Source organism: Lampris incognitus, chromosome 15, assembly GCF_029633865.1.
Source record: "Lampris incognitus isolate fLamInc1 chromosome 15, fLamInc1.hap2, whole genome shotgun sequence".
In the NCBI taxonomy this organism is placed as follows: domain Eukaryota; kingdom Metazoa; phylum Chordata; class Actinopteri; order Lampriformes; family Lampridae; genus Lampris; species Lampris incognitus.
Window position 1 is genome coordinate 38,250,009 of NC_079225.1, and position 16,641 is coordinate 38,266,649.

Genomic DNA, 16,641 nt, shown 5'->3' on the forward strand with positions numbered 1-16,641 from the left:
AATGGTCACGCCCATATTTGCATGTAAAACTGATCGCTGGTTTCGGTCGTTTTGCAACTGTATTGTTTATAAGGGTGGGGATACCTGCAGTCAGTTGAGACTGAAGAGGTCACTTAGATGAGTGATGAAACGTATCTGTCAATAAACGTCGTGTCCAGATGAACTGATTCAACCTTCTTACCTGGATTATTGAGCCTGCATCAAGACATCTACTGAGTGTACTCCTCTACTCCCTGTCATGAAAAGATGAACACAAACAGAGTCACCTATCGTGGATAAGCTAGATGTTTTGAAACCACAGCTCTCGCGTGTGTTGTACATGTGTTTACATGTATAGGATATTGAGGTAGATGTCATAACATCCTGTTGGCAAACTGAAATAGGTGCTCTTCTCTGGTTGATGTGCAGATGGAAGCATAGATGAGTTTAGAATGCTGTTCTTTGATCGCTGTATAATTTGAGTCTCTCCTGCAAACCGGTGACGTGTTCTCAGAAACAGGATCCAAGAAGAGCATCACAGACCTGCTAGTGTACAGTGGTACACTCTTACAATGGCTGTGAGCATCCTAATGTTCTCCTTTGTAGTGTGACCCGTGATGTAGGCCATGTCTGAGTGACTCTAGCAAACCTACTGACCCACATCTACACTGACACATTAGTGCATTAACTGGCACATAAATGGGAAGTGGGGGTGGCACGGTGGCGCAGTGGTTAGCGCGGTCGCCTCACAGCAAGAGGGTACTGGGTTCGAGCCCTGGGGCACTCCAACCTTGGGGGTCATCCCGGGTCGTCCTCTGTGTGGAGTTTGCATGTTCTCCCCGTGTCTGCGTGAGTTTCCTCCGGGTGCTCTGGTTTCCTCCCACAGTCCAAAGACATGTAGGTCAGGTGAATCGGCTGTGCTAAATTGTCCCTAGGTGTGAATGTGTGGGCCCTGTGATGGACTAGCGGCCTGTCCAGGGTGTCTCCCTGCCTGCCGCCCAATGACTGCTGGGATAGGCTCCAGGTCCCCGCGAATGCAACTTGATTGGTTGATTGATTGATTGACCCTACGTAGGATAAGCACTTTGGATAATGGATGGATGGATAATTGGGAAGTGAGGAAAGCACTGGAACAGATCACTCAGGCCCCTGCCTTGACAAGAGAAATCTATCTAGCCAATTGACAATGTAGTGGAACATCATGTTGTCAGTGTGTGTATGTGCATGTGTGTGTGTGTGCATGCGTGATGGCGTGTGTGTGTGTGAGGGTGTATTGGTACATGCATATAAGCACATTTGTCATTTAGCTGACATTTTTATGAGCCACTTAGAGACAGACCGCTATAAGGTGCATAGTGCGAGAGACAGATATCAGTTACTATGCCCCTGTGATGAGAGTGGCCATTTAAAGGATTAGTACCAGGGTACATGTGCCCGGAAAAGAGCAAGAACACGACCACAGAAGTACATGTATCAGTCACTGTTTCAAGGCTTTGGACTTCCAGGGTTAGTGCCAGGAGTCATTCGGCTTGTCAGCAAGCCTCAGGGCTAATGCAGGGCTCACATGAGCTTACAATGGAGGATGTTCTTTACCAAGGGCTATATATCCACTTCATAGCATTGTAGCTCCCTCAGAGTCATCACTCATATTTCAGAAGTATAATTCATTTCATACCCATAAGAACTTAACTGTGTCATAAGAAATGCTGTTAGGGTGACTCATACTTCTTTTCTTTTTCTACATAAAAGTTGCTAAGTGTATACTCATTTTGTGGACGCTGGCATCTTTTCTTTCCTAAATGGTGCTTTTCTCGTTTTATAACATAACTGGTTATTCAAATCAATGCCTCGGTTGTCAAAATACTTAGTTTGCAAAATTTTCTTTTATACTCTTGTTTGTTTGCGCCGAACTCCAGGAAGAGAGGCCAGTTTGCCTATTCATTCTGCAGTCAATATGCCTCCACCAGGGGTGTCCGGGTAGCATAGCAGTCTATTCCGTTGCCTACCAACAAGGGGATTGCTGGTTCGAATCCCCGTGTTACCGCCGGCTTGGTCGGGTGTCTCTACAGACACAATCGGCCGTATCCTGGTTGCTGCACTAGCACCTCCTCTGGTCGGTCGGGACGACTGTTCGGGGGGCGGGGTAACTGGGGGGAATAGTGTGAACCTGCGATGCGCTACATCCCCCTGGCAAAACTCCTCACTGTCAGGTGAAAAGAAGTGGCTGGCGACTCCACATGTATCGGAGGAGGCATGTGATAGTCTGCAGCCCTCCCCAGATCGGCAGAGGGGGTGGAACAGCGACCAGGACGGCTTGGGAGAGTGGGGTAATTGGCCGGGTACAATTGGTGGAGAAAAAAAAAGGAAAAAAAATCGCCCCCCCCCCCCCCCCAAAAAAAAGCCTCCACCAGCCAACAAGCCTCCAGTGATACCAGGAATTATTAACTCTATACACTAGTAGATGCACATAATCATGCATGATGTGTATGTGGAGATGCATCCATCCATCCATCCATCCATCCATCCACCCATTCATTGCTTTAATCACTGGCAGAGATTAAAGCGATGAATGGATCGATGATCACTGCCTACTTGGCAGCGATTAAAGGCTACAAGAGAGAAATGGCTGACGGTGGTGAGAACTGGTGCATGTGTGTGAGTGGGTTCCCCTTGCATCGTTAGGAAGACATGATCCAAAGGAATGCATTGCACTGAATGTAAATGTAAATGTATGCATCCTCCTGCAGCACTGCGCCTCAAATTCTGGTTTAAGACTGGAAAATGGCTCACAAGCCTGTTTCTTGGGGGTTCTCTTACGACCAGAATAAAAGTTTGTTCATTATCTTGGATCCAGAAATTACACAGTGCACTAGTGTGTAGAATTCAACAGCCTTTTGTCGTAGTAAAGACATCCCAAAAGGGATTCTGTAATTTTAGACTTGGAACTGACAGCTAAGATGAAGGGTGGTGAGAGAAGTGAATGCTCAAGACACCCTTATTTATTCTTGGAAACGCTCATAAAAGTCCCTGGTGCGATTCGGTTTCTGCCCCGTTGTCGTCGATCACAGTTCTAGCTAAACATCTTTAATTGTTTAATCTTATTTTTTTCTAGTAATTTGTTCTGGGAGGTTAACTCGTCTTCCGTTTTTCCTCTCTCTCACGTTGACATCTAGGCCAGAAACCCCCCTCGGCCTTGTGTGGATGTATAGAAACAGCAGAACGTTTTCACTCAGTACACATCTCTCTCACACACACACACACACACACACACATACACCACCTAGGTGCTGCCTGCTTGGCGGCTGTGTTTAATGTGTTTAGCGAGGCATTTCCTCCGAGGAACAAACCAAAAAGGCCTTTGTCCGCCCTCCCAGCACTGGTATTTCACAGGCCAACACCTATCTTCTACTGCCACAGCAAAACCCAGAGCGCTTTCTCTCCTACCCGCGTTCAGGTCCCCCTTTTGTAGGAAGGAAAAATCTCCCTGAATGAATAACAAGCGGAAAGTAGTAGTAGTAGTAGTAGTTCTGGGATTATAGCTCACGCTAAATCAAATAGAAGTAGTGCAGTGACAGGACAGTATCCTCTCTGTACTATGGCATATGTACAAAAAGCCGCTTTAAAACCACAAACCTGTCTAAAACCGTTAATTTATTAATTTCTAGTGCCCGCCAGTGGCTCCTGGTACAGATTTCACCCCTAACTTTGTGCATTACAATAACACAACTAAACCAGGGAACGGCGAAGCGCATAGCTGAATCCAGGCAATTCTGGAAAATCAGGGGTTTTAAGTCTCATTCTAAACCTCAGACTCGCATTTGGTGAATTAGGTCTTACCATTGGAACTCAGGCTCCCGAAAATGCATTACTTCACTTGTCACGTGTTTATGTGTGACAAAACTCGGCCCTGTAACCCTTTAAGGGTCCTGAGCCATGCTTTGAAACACGCCATCCAGGCCTGATGTTAAACATATATCATAACCTTTTATGGTGCGGCTTTCCATTGACCAGATATCTCTGCAGGCACACTTGTTCATTGTTTGGGACCGGGAGGTTTGAGGTTTTGAACATCTGGGTGAAGAGGGTGACCGTTACTCTGACCACGGGGGGAGAAAAATGCCATTAAGCAACCTTTGAACTTTGAGTTGGTCCGGTGGCTTTACACCACAGTTATCATGGTTAAGGCACATGGGTAAAAGAATGCATGGAAATTTAGGAATAACAGTAACTACGGTAACTGTTTTATCTCCTCGCTCGCATGGCGGAGGAATTGTATGGATTTTTGTGTGGACAAGACCTTGAAACAAACCTGAAAACAAAGAATCTTTTGCTGGCTTCCGGGTAGCGTAGTGGTCTATTCCGTCGCCTACCAACATGGGGATCGCCACTTCGAATCCCTGTGTTACCTCCGGCTTGGTCGGGCGTCTCCACAGATGCAATTGGCCGTGTCTGCAGGTGGGAAGCCGGATGTGGGGTATGTGTCCTGGTCGCTGCATGAGTGCCTCCTCTGGTCAATCGGGGCACCTGTTCAGGGGGGAGGGGGAACTGGGGGGGGGGAATAGCGTGATCCTCCCACGTGCTACATCCCCCTGGCGAAACTCCTCTCTGTCAGGTGAAAAGAAGCAGCTGGCGACTCCACATGTATCGGAGGAGGCATGTGGTAGGCTCGGAAGAGTGGGATAATTGGCATACAATTGGGGACAAAAGGGGGAACCCCCCCCCCCAAAAAAAAGAATAACAGTAGACCACGGTAACAGTGTCATCTCCTCTCTTGCGTGGTGGTGGAATATACTCGAGCCTGTACAGATTTTGTGTGAAAAAGACCTTGAAACAAACCTGAACACAAAGACTCTTGTGTTGTCTGGAGTGAGAAGTGGAGCAGCAGCTAGCTAGCAAATGTAACTGTAGCATAGTGTGGTTGGAGTTTCCATATTCGGCTGGGGGTGTTTTTCTCTTTTGTTTTTGACCATGCAAAAGGGAGTGTGCTCAAATGTCTACGTGATATATGAATTTGGCAAGTGGTGACACAGACAGAGAAGATGGTGCAACGCAAGTGGGGCGACGACAACTGCAGCGTATCAGTTTTAGAACGAGTCAAATAAAAACGGTTTTGTTTGATGGTGCCTGGCGTCCCGCTGCAAACACGAGAGGCCGGTGAACATCACAAGATGAAGTGAAAATTGAGCCCCCATTTATCAGTGTGACTCATTCGTGTAAGTTTGTGTAGTTTCAACATTCCTTCCTCCAAGACGGCTTGACACAGGCTTCAACTTGAACTTAAAGGAGAAACTCTTGTGTGTAATAAAGCAATGCCCCAGAGAGGCACCAGCCATAGAATTTCCTCTGCGCAAAATGCAAAGTTTCTCTTGTTAGAATTTTTAATTTGTTTGTTTTGCACTCTGGGTAAAAAAAACAAAACACAACGCCTACTTATCAGTGCCAAAATACGTATTTACACATTTGTATTCGTTTTAGGACTTGCACAGGTCTAGGTTTTGCTAGGTTGGAAAATTTCATTCGAGTGTCACAGGGCTGTGTGCGAGCCGAAGAGGAGATGGATTGTCAGTAAAGTGCACACAAACAAACAACAACGCAGCCAAGGCCCAAGACGGTAATTTCAGTTTGTTTGTCCGTGTAACCACAGGAAAAGATACAGTCTGCTGTGATAAACATAGTTCATCAGACCCAGGCAAGAAGCTTGCTCGGTCCTCCCTCTGGGTGTGTGTGTGTTTGTGTGTTTTTTCCCCCTGCCTATCATTGTGTTTGCTGCTGCCTCTACGTACGTGTTTTTTTTCTTTTCTTTTTTCTCAGTTTGCTTCTATGTGCCAGAGTTCATCTGCTGCTTTTGCACATCTGCACAGTCGATGGTGGTCGCGGCGTGCACCGCTGAGAGTGGTGGCAGTGGAAAGGTTTTTCACTATCTGCGGTGCAGGCAGACAAGACGATGAGTGCAGTAGGAGTTCAGAGTGACCACTGACCGGCTGGCACAGCCCCGTAGCCGGCACAGAATATTGGCAATAGTGACTGACAGAAAATGTTTGACCCGAAACCACCCGGTCATATTTCAATGTGAATAGAGTGGGAAGGGGCGGCACGGTGGTGCAGTGATTAACACGGTTGCCTCACAGCAAGAAGGTCCTGGGTTCGAGCCCGGGGGTAGTTCAACCTTGAGGGGGGGTAGTCCTGGGTTGTCCTCTGTGTGGAGCTTGCATGTTCTCCCCGTGTCTGCGTGGGTTTCCTCCGGGTGCTCCGGTTTCCTCCTACAGTCCAAAGACATGTGGGTCAGGTGAATCGGCTGTACTAAATTGTCCCTAGGTGTGTGTGTGTGTGTGTGTGTGTGTGTGAGTGTGTTTGTGTGTCGGCCCTGTGTGATGGCCTGGCAGCCTGTCCAGGGTGTCTCCTCGCCTGCCGCTCAATGACTGCTGGGATAGCCTCCAGCATCCATGTGACCCTGAGAGCAGGATAAGCGGTTGGGATAATGGATGGATGGAGTGGGAAGACGGCACCACTTAAAAATACTCATGAAATAAGATGTAAGAAGAGTGACTAGAAGGGTGCTGCTTGGGCATTACTCCAACCAAGGAATTTATCCCTGTTAAACGTTTTATTTTGAGGGAGTTGTTCCTTATCCGATGCAAGGGTCTAAGGACAGGATGTTGTGTTGCTGTCAAGCCCTTTGAGGCAAATTTGTGATATTGGGCTATACAAAATTGGCTTGACTGCAAATGGCTGCCATTGTGTTGCTGCGATCCTCCTAATTTTCCTATCTATACGTAGCACAAAAAGTAAGGAAATGTGTGTTTGGTAGATTATTTCTTTGTTGTAACGATGCTTCTCGGCAGTAAATCTTATACCGTTGGAAAGCCTGTTTATTTCCCTTTTAAATGGTGCCACATTTGTAAGGAACGTGCATTTGTGGGATGAGCAGCAGAGCTGAGTATGTGGGTTGTGTCCATGAAAAATTTACCAAATCTTCTCTGCCAATGACAAACAGCTTATTTTGCTGTTGCTATTGACTCTTGTTTTGAGCTTCTGGTACCCCAGGTGCTGACAATCAGCTGCCTGATATAAGATTTATTGTCAAGAAGCATTGTTACAACAAAGAAATAATCTACCAAACACACATTTCCTTACTTTTTGTGCTAAGTTTAGATAGAATTCAATGTATTTGATGTATTTACTCGTATTTTTCTGATGGAGTGTAAAGCACTTTGCAGCTGTTTTTAAAAGTGCTATATAAATAAAACTTTATTAAGGATAAAGGTAAGGATGCAAGGAGTAGAGGTGATGAAGGCGTATGAATTTAAATACTTGGGGTCAACTGTCCAAAGTAACGGGGGAGTGCAGAAGAGAGGTGAAGAAGAGAGTGCAGGCAGGTTGGAGTGGGTGGAGAAGAGTGTCAGCAGTGATTTGTGGCAGAAGGGTACCAGCAAGAGTTAAAGGGAAGGTTTACAAGATGGTTGTGAGACCAGCTATGTTATATGGTTTGGAGACGGTGGCACTGATGAAAAACAGGAGGTGGAGCTGGAGGTGGCAGAGTTGAAGATGCTAAGATTTTCATTGGCAGTGATGAAGAAAGACAGGATTAGGAACGAGTATATTAGAGGGACAGCTCAAGTTGGACGGTTTGAAGACAAAGCAAGAGACGCGAGATTGAGATGGTTTGGACCTGTGTGGAGGAGAGATGCTGGGTATATTGGGAGAAGGATGCTGAATGTGGAGCTGCCAGGGAAGAGGAGAAGAGGAAGGCCAAAGAGGAGGTTTATGGAGGTGGTGAGGGAAGACATATAGGTGGCTGGTGTGACAGAGGAAGATGCAGAGGACAGAAAGAGATGGAAACGGATGATCCACTGGGGCGACCCCTAACGGGAGCAGCTGAAAGTAGTAGTAGTAGAAGTAGATATAAATAAAACTTTACTTACTTACTCTGCGGTTTCGCTTTTCCAGATTTTCTATTGTGCTCTCTGCTCTATTCAGTTTTTCTGATGTTTCTGGGGTCATTTCTGTTTTCATTCTGTTTTCATTCTTTTTACGTGCACACTTTCTCAGCGAACAGTGAAACAAACTTGGTAATAAAAGAGTTCGTTGAAATGTGTTAATACAACTTATCAGTTTGTGCCAAGCCTCGTACTCTACCCAAATGCAACACAATTCTCAGGCCGTGTTGTTGTGTCTGTGGTAAAACCCACCTCATGATTGTACCGCTGTTACTGACGGTGCGTATTAGATAAACTGGTCACCTTATGGTGACTACAACTTGTGACAAGTCTGGGTATCACACCTCCGTCCTGCCTAACACCTCGACTTGAGGTGATTGTTTTTTTTTTGTGATGGAGTGCCGCCTTCCCCTTTCCTTCAATATCTGCCCTCTGATCTTCGAAGATTAGTCGAATAGTCAGTTTAACGCCGTGAAGCCCACTTGTTTTTGTTCTTCCCTGGAATTAAACGAAGAACTCTGCCTCCGGCCCGCCACAGGAAGCAGCCAGTAAATTTCAGGCATTACCACATCTGTTTGGGTTCGTTGCAGCCTACGTCACCGAGGACTATCGTGTCTTCGCTGGACTCTCAGAAGTTTGGGTTTTTGCCTGAGAAGTACAGTAAGACATTGGAGCACGTGGCGAGGTAACTAGGCAGGGAGTTGGCCGGGGGAAAACCCCTTGGCCGGCATCCGCCGCTCTCCCCCCCTTTTTAAAGTCTACATGAATGTGGATAGGAAAAGCTGATCTTGAGATTGTCAATTAGGGCCTATTTCTCCCTGGATGCTGGCCCAAGATGCTGTTTTTGGGCCAACGCCGATGATGTCAGAGGGAGAGTAGGGTTACATGACCATGTGAACAGTCACACACACACACACAAATGAACAAAATGTAAGGAGCCAGTGTTTGTCGTGAGCTAAGCCTGTACTGCCTGCCTGTTGTGGTTGAACGCTGCATCATTGTACCCAGGCTGGCACCAAAGTCGAGCCAAAAGCTTTGTCACCCTTGGCCCGAGTGGATTGTTTGTGTGAAGGTGTGTGGGTGGGTTGCAGCATCATTATTATTGATCCGGACATGCAGTTTGGCTGGTGTGTACAGGTGAGATTATACATTTAGGAATATGAGGTACCACATTTTCTTTGTTCATTTCAGTGCAAAAAGGCTTGCTCGGCTGAACTAGTCGAATCCCTCGTACATTAGCTTCCAGCGTGCGATTGTCCTCTGAGTCAGAACCGGTTCGTGACATCCGACCGTTGTTGGGTTCCAACAAGTTCCATTCATTTCATTTTTATTGTATGGTTCATTGTTTTTCATACCTCTCTTTGCTAACATCTCATGGTACCCCGTGATATATTGAATCAGAAAATGCATTAAAAGTTTTGTTGTGGCGATTGTTTTTTTTTTTGGTTTTTTGATAGTCTGAAACCCCCCCCCCCCTTTTTTTTTTCCTCCCCCTTTGTACTTTCCGAGCCGTCCCGGTCGCTGCTCCACCCCCTCTGCTGATCCGGAGAGGGCTGCAGACTACCACATGCCTCCTCCCATACATGTGGAGTCGCCAGCCGCTTCTTTTCACCTGACAATGAGGAGTTTCACCAGAGGGACGTAGCGCGTGGGAAGATCACACTATTCCCCCCAGTTTGCCCCCCCCTCCCCGAACAGGTGCCCCGATCGACCAGAGGAGGCGCTAGTGCAGCGACCAGGACACATACCCACATCCGGCTTCCCACCCGCAGACATGGCCAATTGTGTCTGTAGGGGACACTCGACCAAGCCGGAGGTAACACGGGGATTCGAACCGGCGATCCCCGTGTTGGCAAGTTTGAATTTTGGATCATTTCATTTTCGCAGAAGGTGTACTGACTTCGAGAGTGAGAGGTAGAAGTCGTGTTTCTTTCAATCATTTCACAGAGACGTGGCACAGGATGTGTCTGTCTTTTCCTATATTGATAATCGGCTGGACGCTGTTCTCTTATCTCATTTTCTCTCTGTGTGTGTTTGCGTGTTTGTGCGGACGTTGGTGCTAACTGTGTGTAAGTGTTATATCTTGGCTGCCTGTCAAAAGCAAGCGTGCCTGCAGCTTTTTGGTCATTGGTATGAGTCGTGCATTGATTGGCTCAGCCAGATACCACCTTACAGCCTTGTCATGTTAAGCAGGTATAATTAGAAAAGGACACATCTGCCAGGCTAGAAGAACTGAGGCAAGTAGTCAGTCAGTCAGTTAACCTGGCTGGTGAACAGGAAGGCAGGCAGGTAGCCAGAGAGCTCAATGGGCGGTCATTTGAGCATATCCTCTGTAATTGTGTGTAAGCGGTCTGTATGTCTGTGCATCAGTGTCACCAGCACAAAATCCCGTACCATCAGCTGTATTAGACAAATGATGTGATTCAGATCCCGATTTGGGCTCCAAGCAACTTGTATTAAGCCTTGTGCTTGTGTTGGTGGTCTCTGCAGCGCTAGCAGTCACGGGATCAGCACAAGTGTCTGGGTAGCAGGGCTTATCTGTTCTGTGAGAGTGACAGTAGGGCAAGGCAACAATTCAATATGATCATTTACAGTCTTTCAGTGGTATTGTGTCTGGATGAAATTCGGATATTGTCGCGATAGACAATTTTTAGTCTAAATCAACGATTACAAGAATCTATTACCTAAATATTTTCTCAAAATAAAGTCCGAGGTATTTGAGGTGGTATTCTCTGAAAGCTAGTTTTGCTCTGATATTATGCTTTATATTACCAGTGCAATTGCATTGTAATACCAGTGCAGTTATATAAACTGCACTATATTATTATATTATATAACTATATTATTATACTATATTAACTGATAAGGTGCTATACAAATAAACTTGCCTTGCCTTATATTAACAGTGCAATCGGACAAACCTCAGCTGGATTCTTAAACATGTATGTATGTTGGTGTAGCTCAGTTGTTGCTTCGTCGCCTGTAGCTTGTACAAAATGCAGCTGCTCGCCTTCTGACAGGAAAGAAAACGACGTGATCACATAACGCCTGTACTGGCCTCCCTGCATTGGCTTCCTGTCTGTTTTAGGATCCAGTTTAAGATTTTATTACTTGTTTTTAAGTCTTTAAATGAGCTGGCACCACCTTATTTGTCTGAGCTAATACATCATCATACACCAGTCAGAGCACTCAGGTCGACAAACCAGATGCTCTTACGTGATCCGAGATCCAGGCTTAAGAATAGGGGCGACAGAGCCGGCTGCCCCTGATCTCTGGAACAGTCTAGGCTCAGACCCTAGAGACTTTTAAATCTTTGTTAAACACCTACCTCTTCTCACTAGCATTCAATTCAAGTTGAGCTTGACACCATGATTTTATTGTGCAAATATACTTTTACTCTTATGTTTTATTGTTTATATTTTATGTTCTTTATTTTATTATGTTTTCTTATATTCATATGTGTCACTTAATTGATTTATATTATATTTTAAGCTTGTACAGCACTTTGGTTCAACTATGGTTGTTTTAAATGTGCTATATAAATAAACTTGACTTAAACATGGTATTTTTGTAAATGAGCAGATATGTTGATTTATATCAATATATAATATCAGGCATAATAATAATAATAATAACAATAATAATTAATATGCCTGCTGGGATAGGCTCCAGCATTCCACAACCCGAATTCGGATAAGCAGCTTGGATAATGAATGAATAAATAATAATATCATGTATGATAATGATTGGTTGACATCCTATCACCTGTTTCTAATACTCAAGCTTTCTTCACAAAATTCCCTCCCCCAAAAAAAATCACTTTCCTTCACGAAATTCAGTACATTTTGTAAGTAGATATGTGGAGGTTTCTTTTTGACTGTTGACTGTTAGGCTACATTAGAAAGTGGAAATGTGAATGAAGGCCAGGATCCTGCAGGGTGTGACAGGAGCTTTAATCATTGCCAAAACTTGGAGCCAAGCCTGACACCAAAGTGTGTCAAGTGTGACCCAGAACCTGGCAGAGTTCAGTGAAACTAAAAACCGTGTCAAAGCCTTAGAGGATTTTTTTGTTCAGTTAAGGGCCAACATAATCTGACAAAATGAGAAATTATACAGATATCATCTCAGTAGCCAAGCTCATCTGTAGAAACCACAATCTGTGTTTGACTCACAAGGACATGACTTGCTCATAAGTTTTTTATTTTATTTTTTTTAAACATCACTGCCAATAAAATCCAGTATCAGCGTAATTGTAGCCTAACACAGAATTCAACCTCTGCCACTACCTTGTTTCAACACTCTAAGCTAGATCAGGTTATAAGTTTTGTGCTGCCTTTAACCAACGTTCTGGCTTTTTGACTGCAACAAATGACTTGCTTCATTGATGGAGCTGTCAGGCCAAATTGTGTCCGGGCTACCAAAATGTGTCCGGGTGATGTCATCACAATGCAATCATGACAGCTTGCATTCCCGACATTCCTCTTTCGCTGTAGTTCGTAGTTGTAATATTGCAGGCAAAAGCAGGTTTGATAGTGTACGCTTTTTAGCTGCATCATACAATACATGCGCAGGGTCTCCTTTTATATTCGACTTGCAATTGTTTATATTAGGATATGTTTTTTTGAAAAACACAAAAAAGTATACTTTTAGGTGAAAGTTCATCTACTGGACGTTTCATTTTAATGGAAAATAGGTTTATAGAACATCTTTATTTACAGGCGCGGTGGCGTGCGCCTGTAATCCAAGTCACCGGGAGGCTGAGGCTGGCGGGTCGATTGAGACCTGGGCTGCAGCGGACTGTTTCGATTGGGTGTCCGCACTAGGTTCGGTATCGATATGGTGCTCCGAGGGGAGCCTGGGACCACCAGGTCGTCTAAAGAGGGGAGCAAAAGCGTCGGCTAAATGACTGTAATGTAATGTAATTATTGTAAATCGCTTTTGATAAAAGCGTCGGCTAAATGACTGTAATGGAATGGAATGGAATGTAACGTTAGCTCGCTAGTTTGCTACCTAGCTAACAAGGGGATGAACTTTCGCTTAAAAGTGTGCTTTTCGAAAAGCATATCCTAATATAAACAATTGCAAGTCGAACATCTTTATTGAAAATCTTATCCACGCTACATAACTTTAGCTAGCTAACAAGGTGATCAACCAGTCGATGAACTTTCACCTAAAAGTATGCTTTTCTCGTGCTTTTCGAAAAACGTATCCTAATATAAACAATTGCAAGTCGAATATATAAAAGGTGACCCTGCGCATGTATTGTATGATTTAGCTAAAAAGAGTACACTCTTAAACCTGCTTTTGCCTGCAATATTACGACTCCACGAACTACAGCGAGAGAGGAATGTCAGGAATGCGAGCTGTCACGATTGCATTGCGATGACGTCACCCGGACACATTTTGGCAGCCCGGACACAATTTGGCCTGACAAAGCCATTCATCCATCCTTCATAGAGGCGAGTCACTGCAAGGCTTTGCCAGCGTCAGTGGTGCCATATTTAGTCTAGTTTAATTAGACTTGATCTTTGCCTGCTGTGATTTTTCCATAGCCTCTGAAATGTGTTTTAATAACTTATCACACGAACTCCCAAGCCTTCTAAGAGTCTTATCACAGAGACTAAACTAGGTATTGTGACAGAATGACTCAAAAGTCAAGTCTTTGTTCAGCATCTCCGTTCGATCTGGGCAAGACTTAACACAACGTGCTTATCTCATCACTGTGGGACTACATATGGAAATCCGCTTGTATTCCAAGCTATTCATCAGGCCAAATAATGAACTAGGTCAAAGGAATGGACATTGTTGTTTGGGGTGGTCGTCCAACAGTGGTCAGGGGCAGGGCAGTTCTTTTGTTTTCAGGTCACAGTAGTTGATAAATCCTAAAATTAACTGTCTAACTTTACAGTTTAAGCCATCATAAATATTTGAAGATAGTAGGACCTCCAAATGTTGGTGGGTTACCTTTAAAAAGTGGCATATAGAGTAGTAACTTACCGAGCACAGCAGAAATTCAGTCATATCTGGCTGATGACTTCTGTTTGTTTACCTTTCTGGGTGGGGCAGGTATTGCGGTTGCTGCTGGGTAAATGTGGAGAAACGTGTATGTGTGTGTGTGTGCGTGTTGCCCTTGCACAGGTGCTCTACCTTGCAATACCAACCTTTCCTCATTTTGCCTTTCTCTTGTAGGCTTTTGATTTAAATGTCAAGCCAAGGGCAAAGAGATATGAAAACATATATAGAAATATGCGGATAAATATAGAAATATATGAATAAATATGTGAATAAATATAAATAACGGGAGCAGCAAGAAGAAGAAAAAAAAAGAAAAAAGAAGAAACAATAGTAGTCAAGGGCAAGGAGAGGCGTGGCATTGGTGTGTGTTATTCAGAGGTGTGTGTTTTAGTTGTCCTTCATCGATGTTACTTCCTGCAGACACGTGGCAACAAAGCTGCCCTTGGTTCAAACCTGTGAAAGTAGGAAACTGGCTAAATAACATGCAACACTATCAAGGCCATTGTGTGGGAATGTTCTGTCATCCTACTGTTAGTTCTATTGAGAGGTATCAGCTTGTGTACTCTTACTGCTGTTCTTTTTAATACAAGACTGATCTTTTTTCCCTCTTTCTTCCCTTTTTTTGTCTTCTCAAACCACCCTGCTTACTTTCCTGCCATTATGTTCCCCTTGCATCTTCACATCCTCCCTCTTTCCTTTATTCTCCTTTTATCTTTCCTATCCCTCTCTTCCTTGCCCCCCTTCAAAACACCATTCCAACTGCCCTCACGACCATGTCACTATTTTCTCCATCCCGCTCTCATTGCCCTATCTCTCGCTCTCATCTCCCACACTTCCTGTCTGCCTCCCGCTTCCTGTCTGAGCAGAGATGGTGGTGGAGTTCGAGTACGAGGCGCTACATGAAGATGAGCTCACGCTGCGTCTGGGTGACATCATCAAGAATGTGCGACAGATCGAGGAAGAGGGATGGCTGGAGGGAGACCTCAATGGCAAGAGAGGCCTCTTCCCGGACAACTTTGTCAAGGTAAAGAGAATAGCTGCCAACAGTTGGCAAATCCAGCCTCTGCAGTGCAAGGGGCTCTGAGGAAGTCATGCAGTGAACCAGACCAAAGAGAAAGTGTCTAGATTAGACACAAGTAATGAGGGGCCGTGCTTTAAAAAAAGGATTTTACAACAGCTGAGACATTGCTGTTGGACACCATACAATAGAGATTTGTTCTTGCTCTTTTAAGTGGTGGTAATGCAAGAATTGAATAATTAAATAATGATATTTATCAAGTGGTGACTGTATATTAGTGCTTTCAAACTTGAAGTCCTGTGCGTTGGTGTACCTCTTGCGTATCTCCTGGAAACTATTGGGTTTCAAACGTGATTCAGTCAATCAGAACTTAACGCTGGAACAATCTCTTTTTATAGTTAGGCGAAGAGAGAACCACATCTTGGGTTCATCAGAAGTTCATATATATGTCTATCCTTAGCCCTATAACTACCTTGGGTTTCACCCTGGCAAAATAAAAAAAAATAAAAAAATCCAGCATGACTTGCCTCCTGTGTTTTGAGCTGACACTGAAGTTCAGCAGGGATCTTATACCATGGTGGTGTGGAACAGAAGAGGTGGCTCATGTTTTGTTTTTTTGCTGTGTAATTTGCAAACCATCGATTTGTGACAGCTCAGTGTTTTGACAGGGAAGGGATATTAGTTGGCACGCTTCCCCTCGCATGTCGCTGGATTACCATGGCCCTGCAGTTTTAACAATCCGGATGACTGCCTGCAATTATTGGTGTGCTGGGGCAAAATCAAACTGTTGACCAACCCTCGTAATCCTGAGGCCACCCGTAGAAGGCTCGAGGCAATTCGCTCAGTTAGAAAGGCGAATAAAGGATTTATGAAATCAGATGAAGTCACTCTGCTCATGTAGATTCACGGCTTGGTGACACTACTGACTGGATCTCATATTGTATTCAAAGCTTCTGTTGAATTTGCTGTAACTATAATGGGATTAGTTCATAGTTGAAGTTCAAACGCTGTTGTTAGTTTTTACAATGCCAGTGGTAATCCCACTGATTCTGAGAATAATCCTGCCGCAGCATTCTATGGATGTCTATCTATAATAGGTAACAGTAGATATGTGTGTCATATGACTCAATTATAACATGTATTATTTTCTGTCTTGTACTCCTAATTTTTTTTTTTATCCCCTCTCCCTTTGTGTGTGCACGTTTCATGAAGCTGTTCCTCTTTTACTGTGGAACACTGCAAGTCCTGTCTGGAAAATGCTAAATAAGATAGATATAATTTTTATAATTTGATCTTTGATTCGTCATATCCATAATGATATAGCAGATGTTCTAAATAAAATGTAAGGTCTCCGTATTGCTTATGCCAAAATAAAGCAATTATGAAGTTAAAAATTAAATGGGATTAAATGGGAAGGGGAAAAATTGAATCTGATAAGGTTGTGAAAATCTGTTGCTTCGGGACATCAGGTACCTTTGGACTCTGTTGTTGAAACACTTGAGGCTTGTTAGAGCTTCATTTGGACTCTGCAGTGCACTTGAGGCTTATAAATACTGAAACAGCAACTGTGAAATGTGCTGTTTCAGTAGACGACAGTTAAACAGCTAATGCACCATGAAATGGACTTGCTGTGATGCTGTTGGCTTGGCCTCTTAGTCATTCAGTATCCTCTCTTTCTCTCTCTCTCTCTCT

The 16,641-nt window shown here is 44.3% G+C and overlaps 1 protein-coding gene across 1 annotated transcript in view; it reads left to right on the top strand.

The window, feature by feature from the left end:
- The window catches only part of cd2ap (CD2-associated protein), a 124,936-nt gene that overhangs the window by 16,297 nt on the left and 91,998 nt on the right, over positions 1–16,641 (top strand). The window contains exon 2 of the mRNA XM_056294305.1: positions 14,798–14,955. Within this exon, the coding sequence (XP_056150280.1) occupies positions 14,798–14,955 (158 nt within the window). The remainder of the gene's footprint in view (positions 1–14,797; positions 14,956–16,641) is intronic.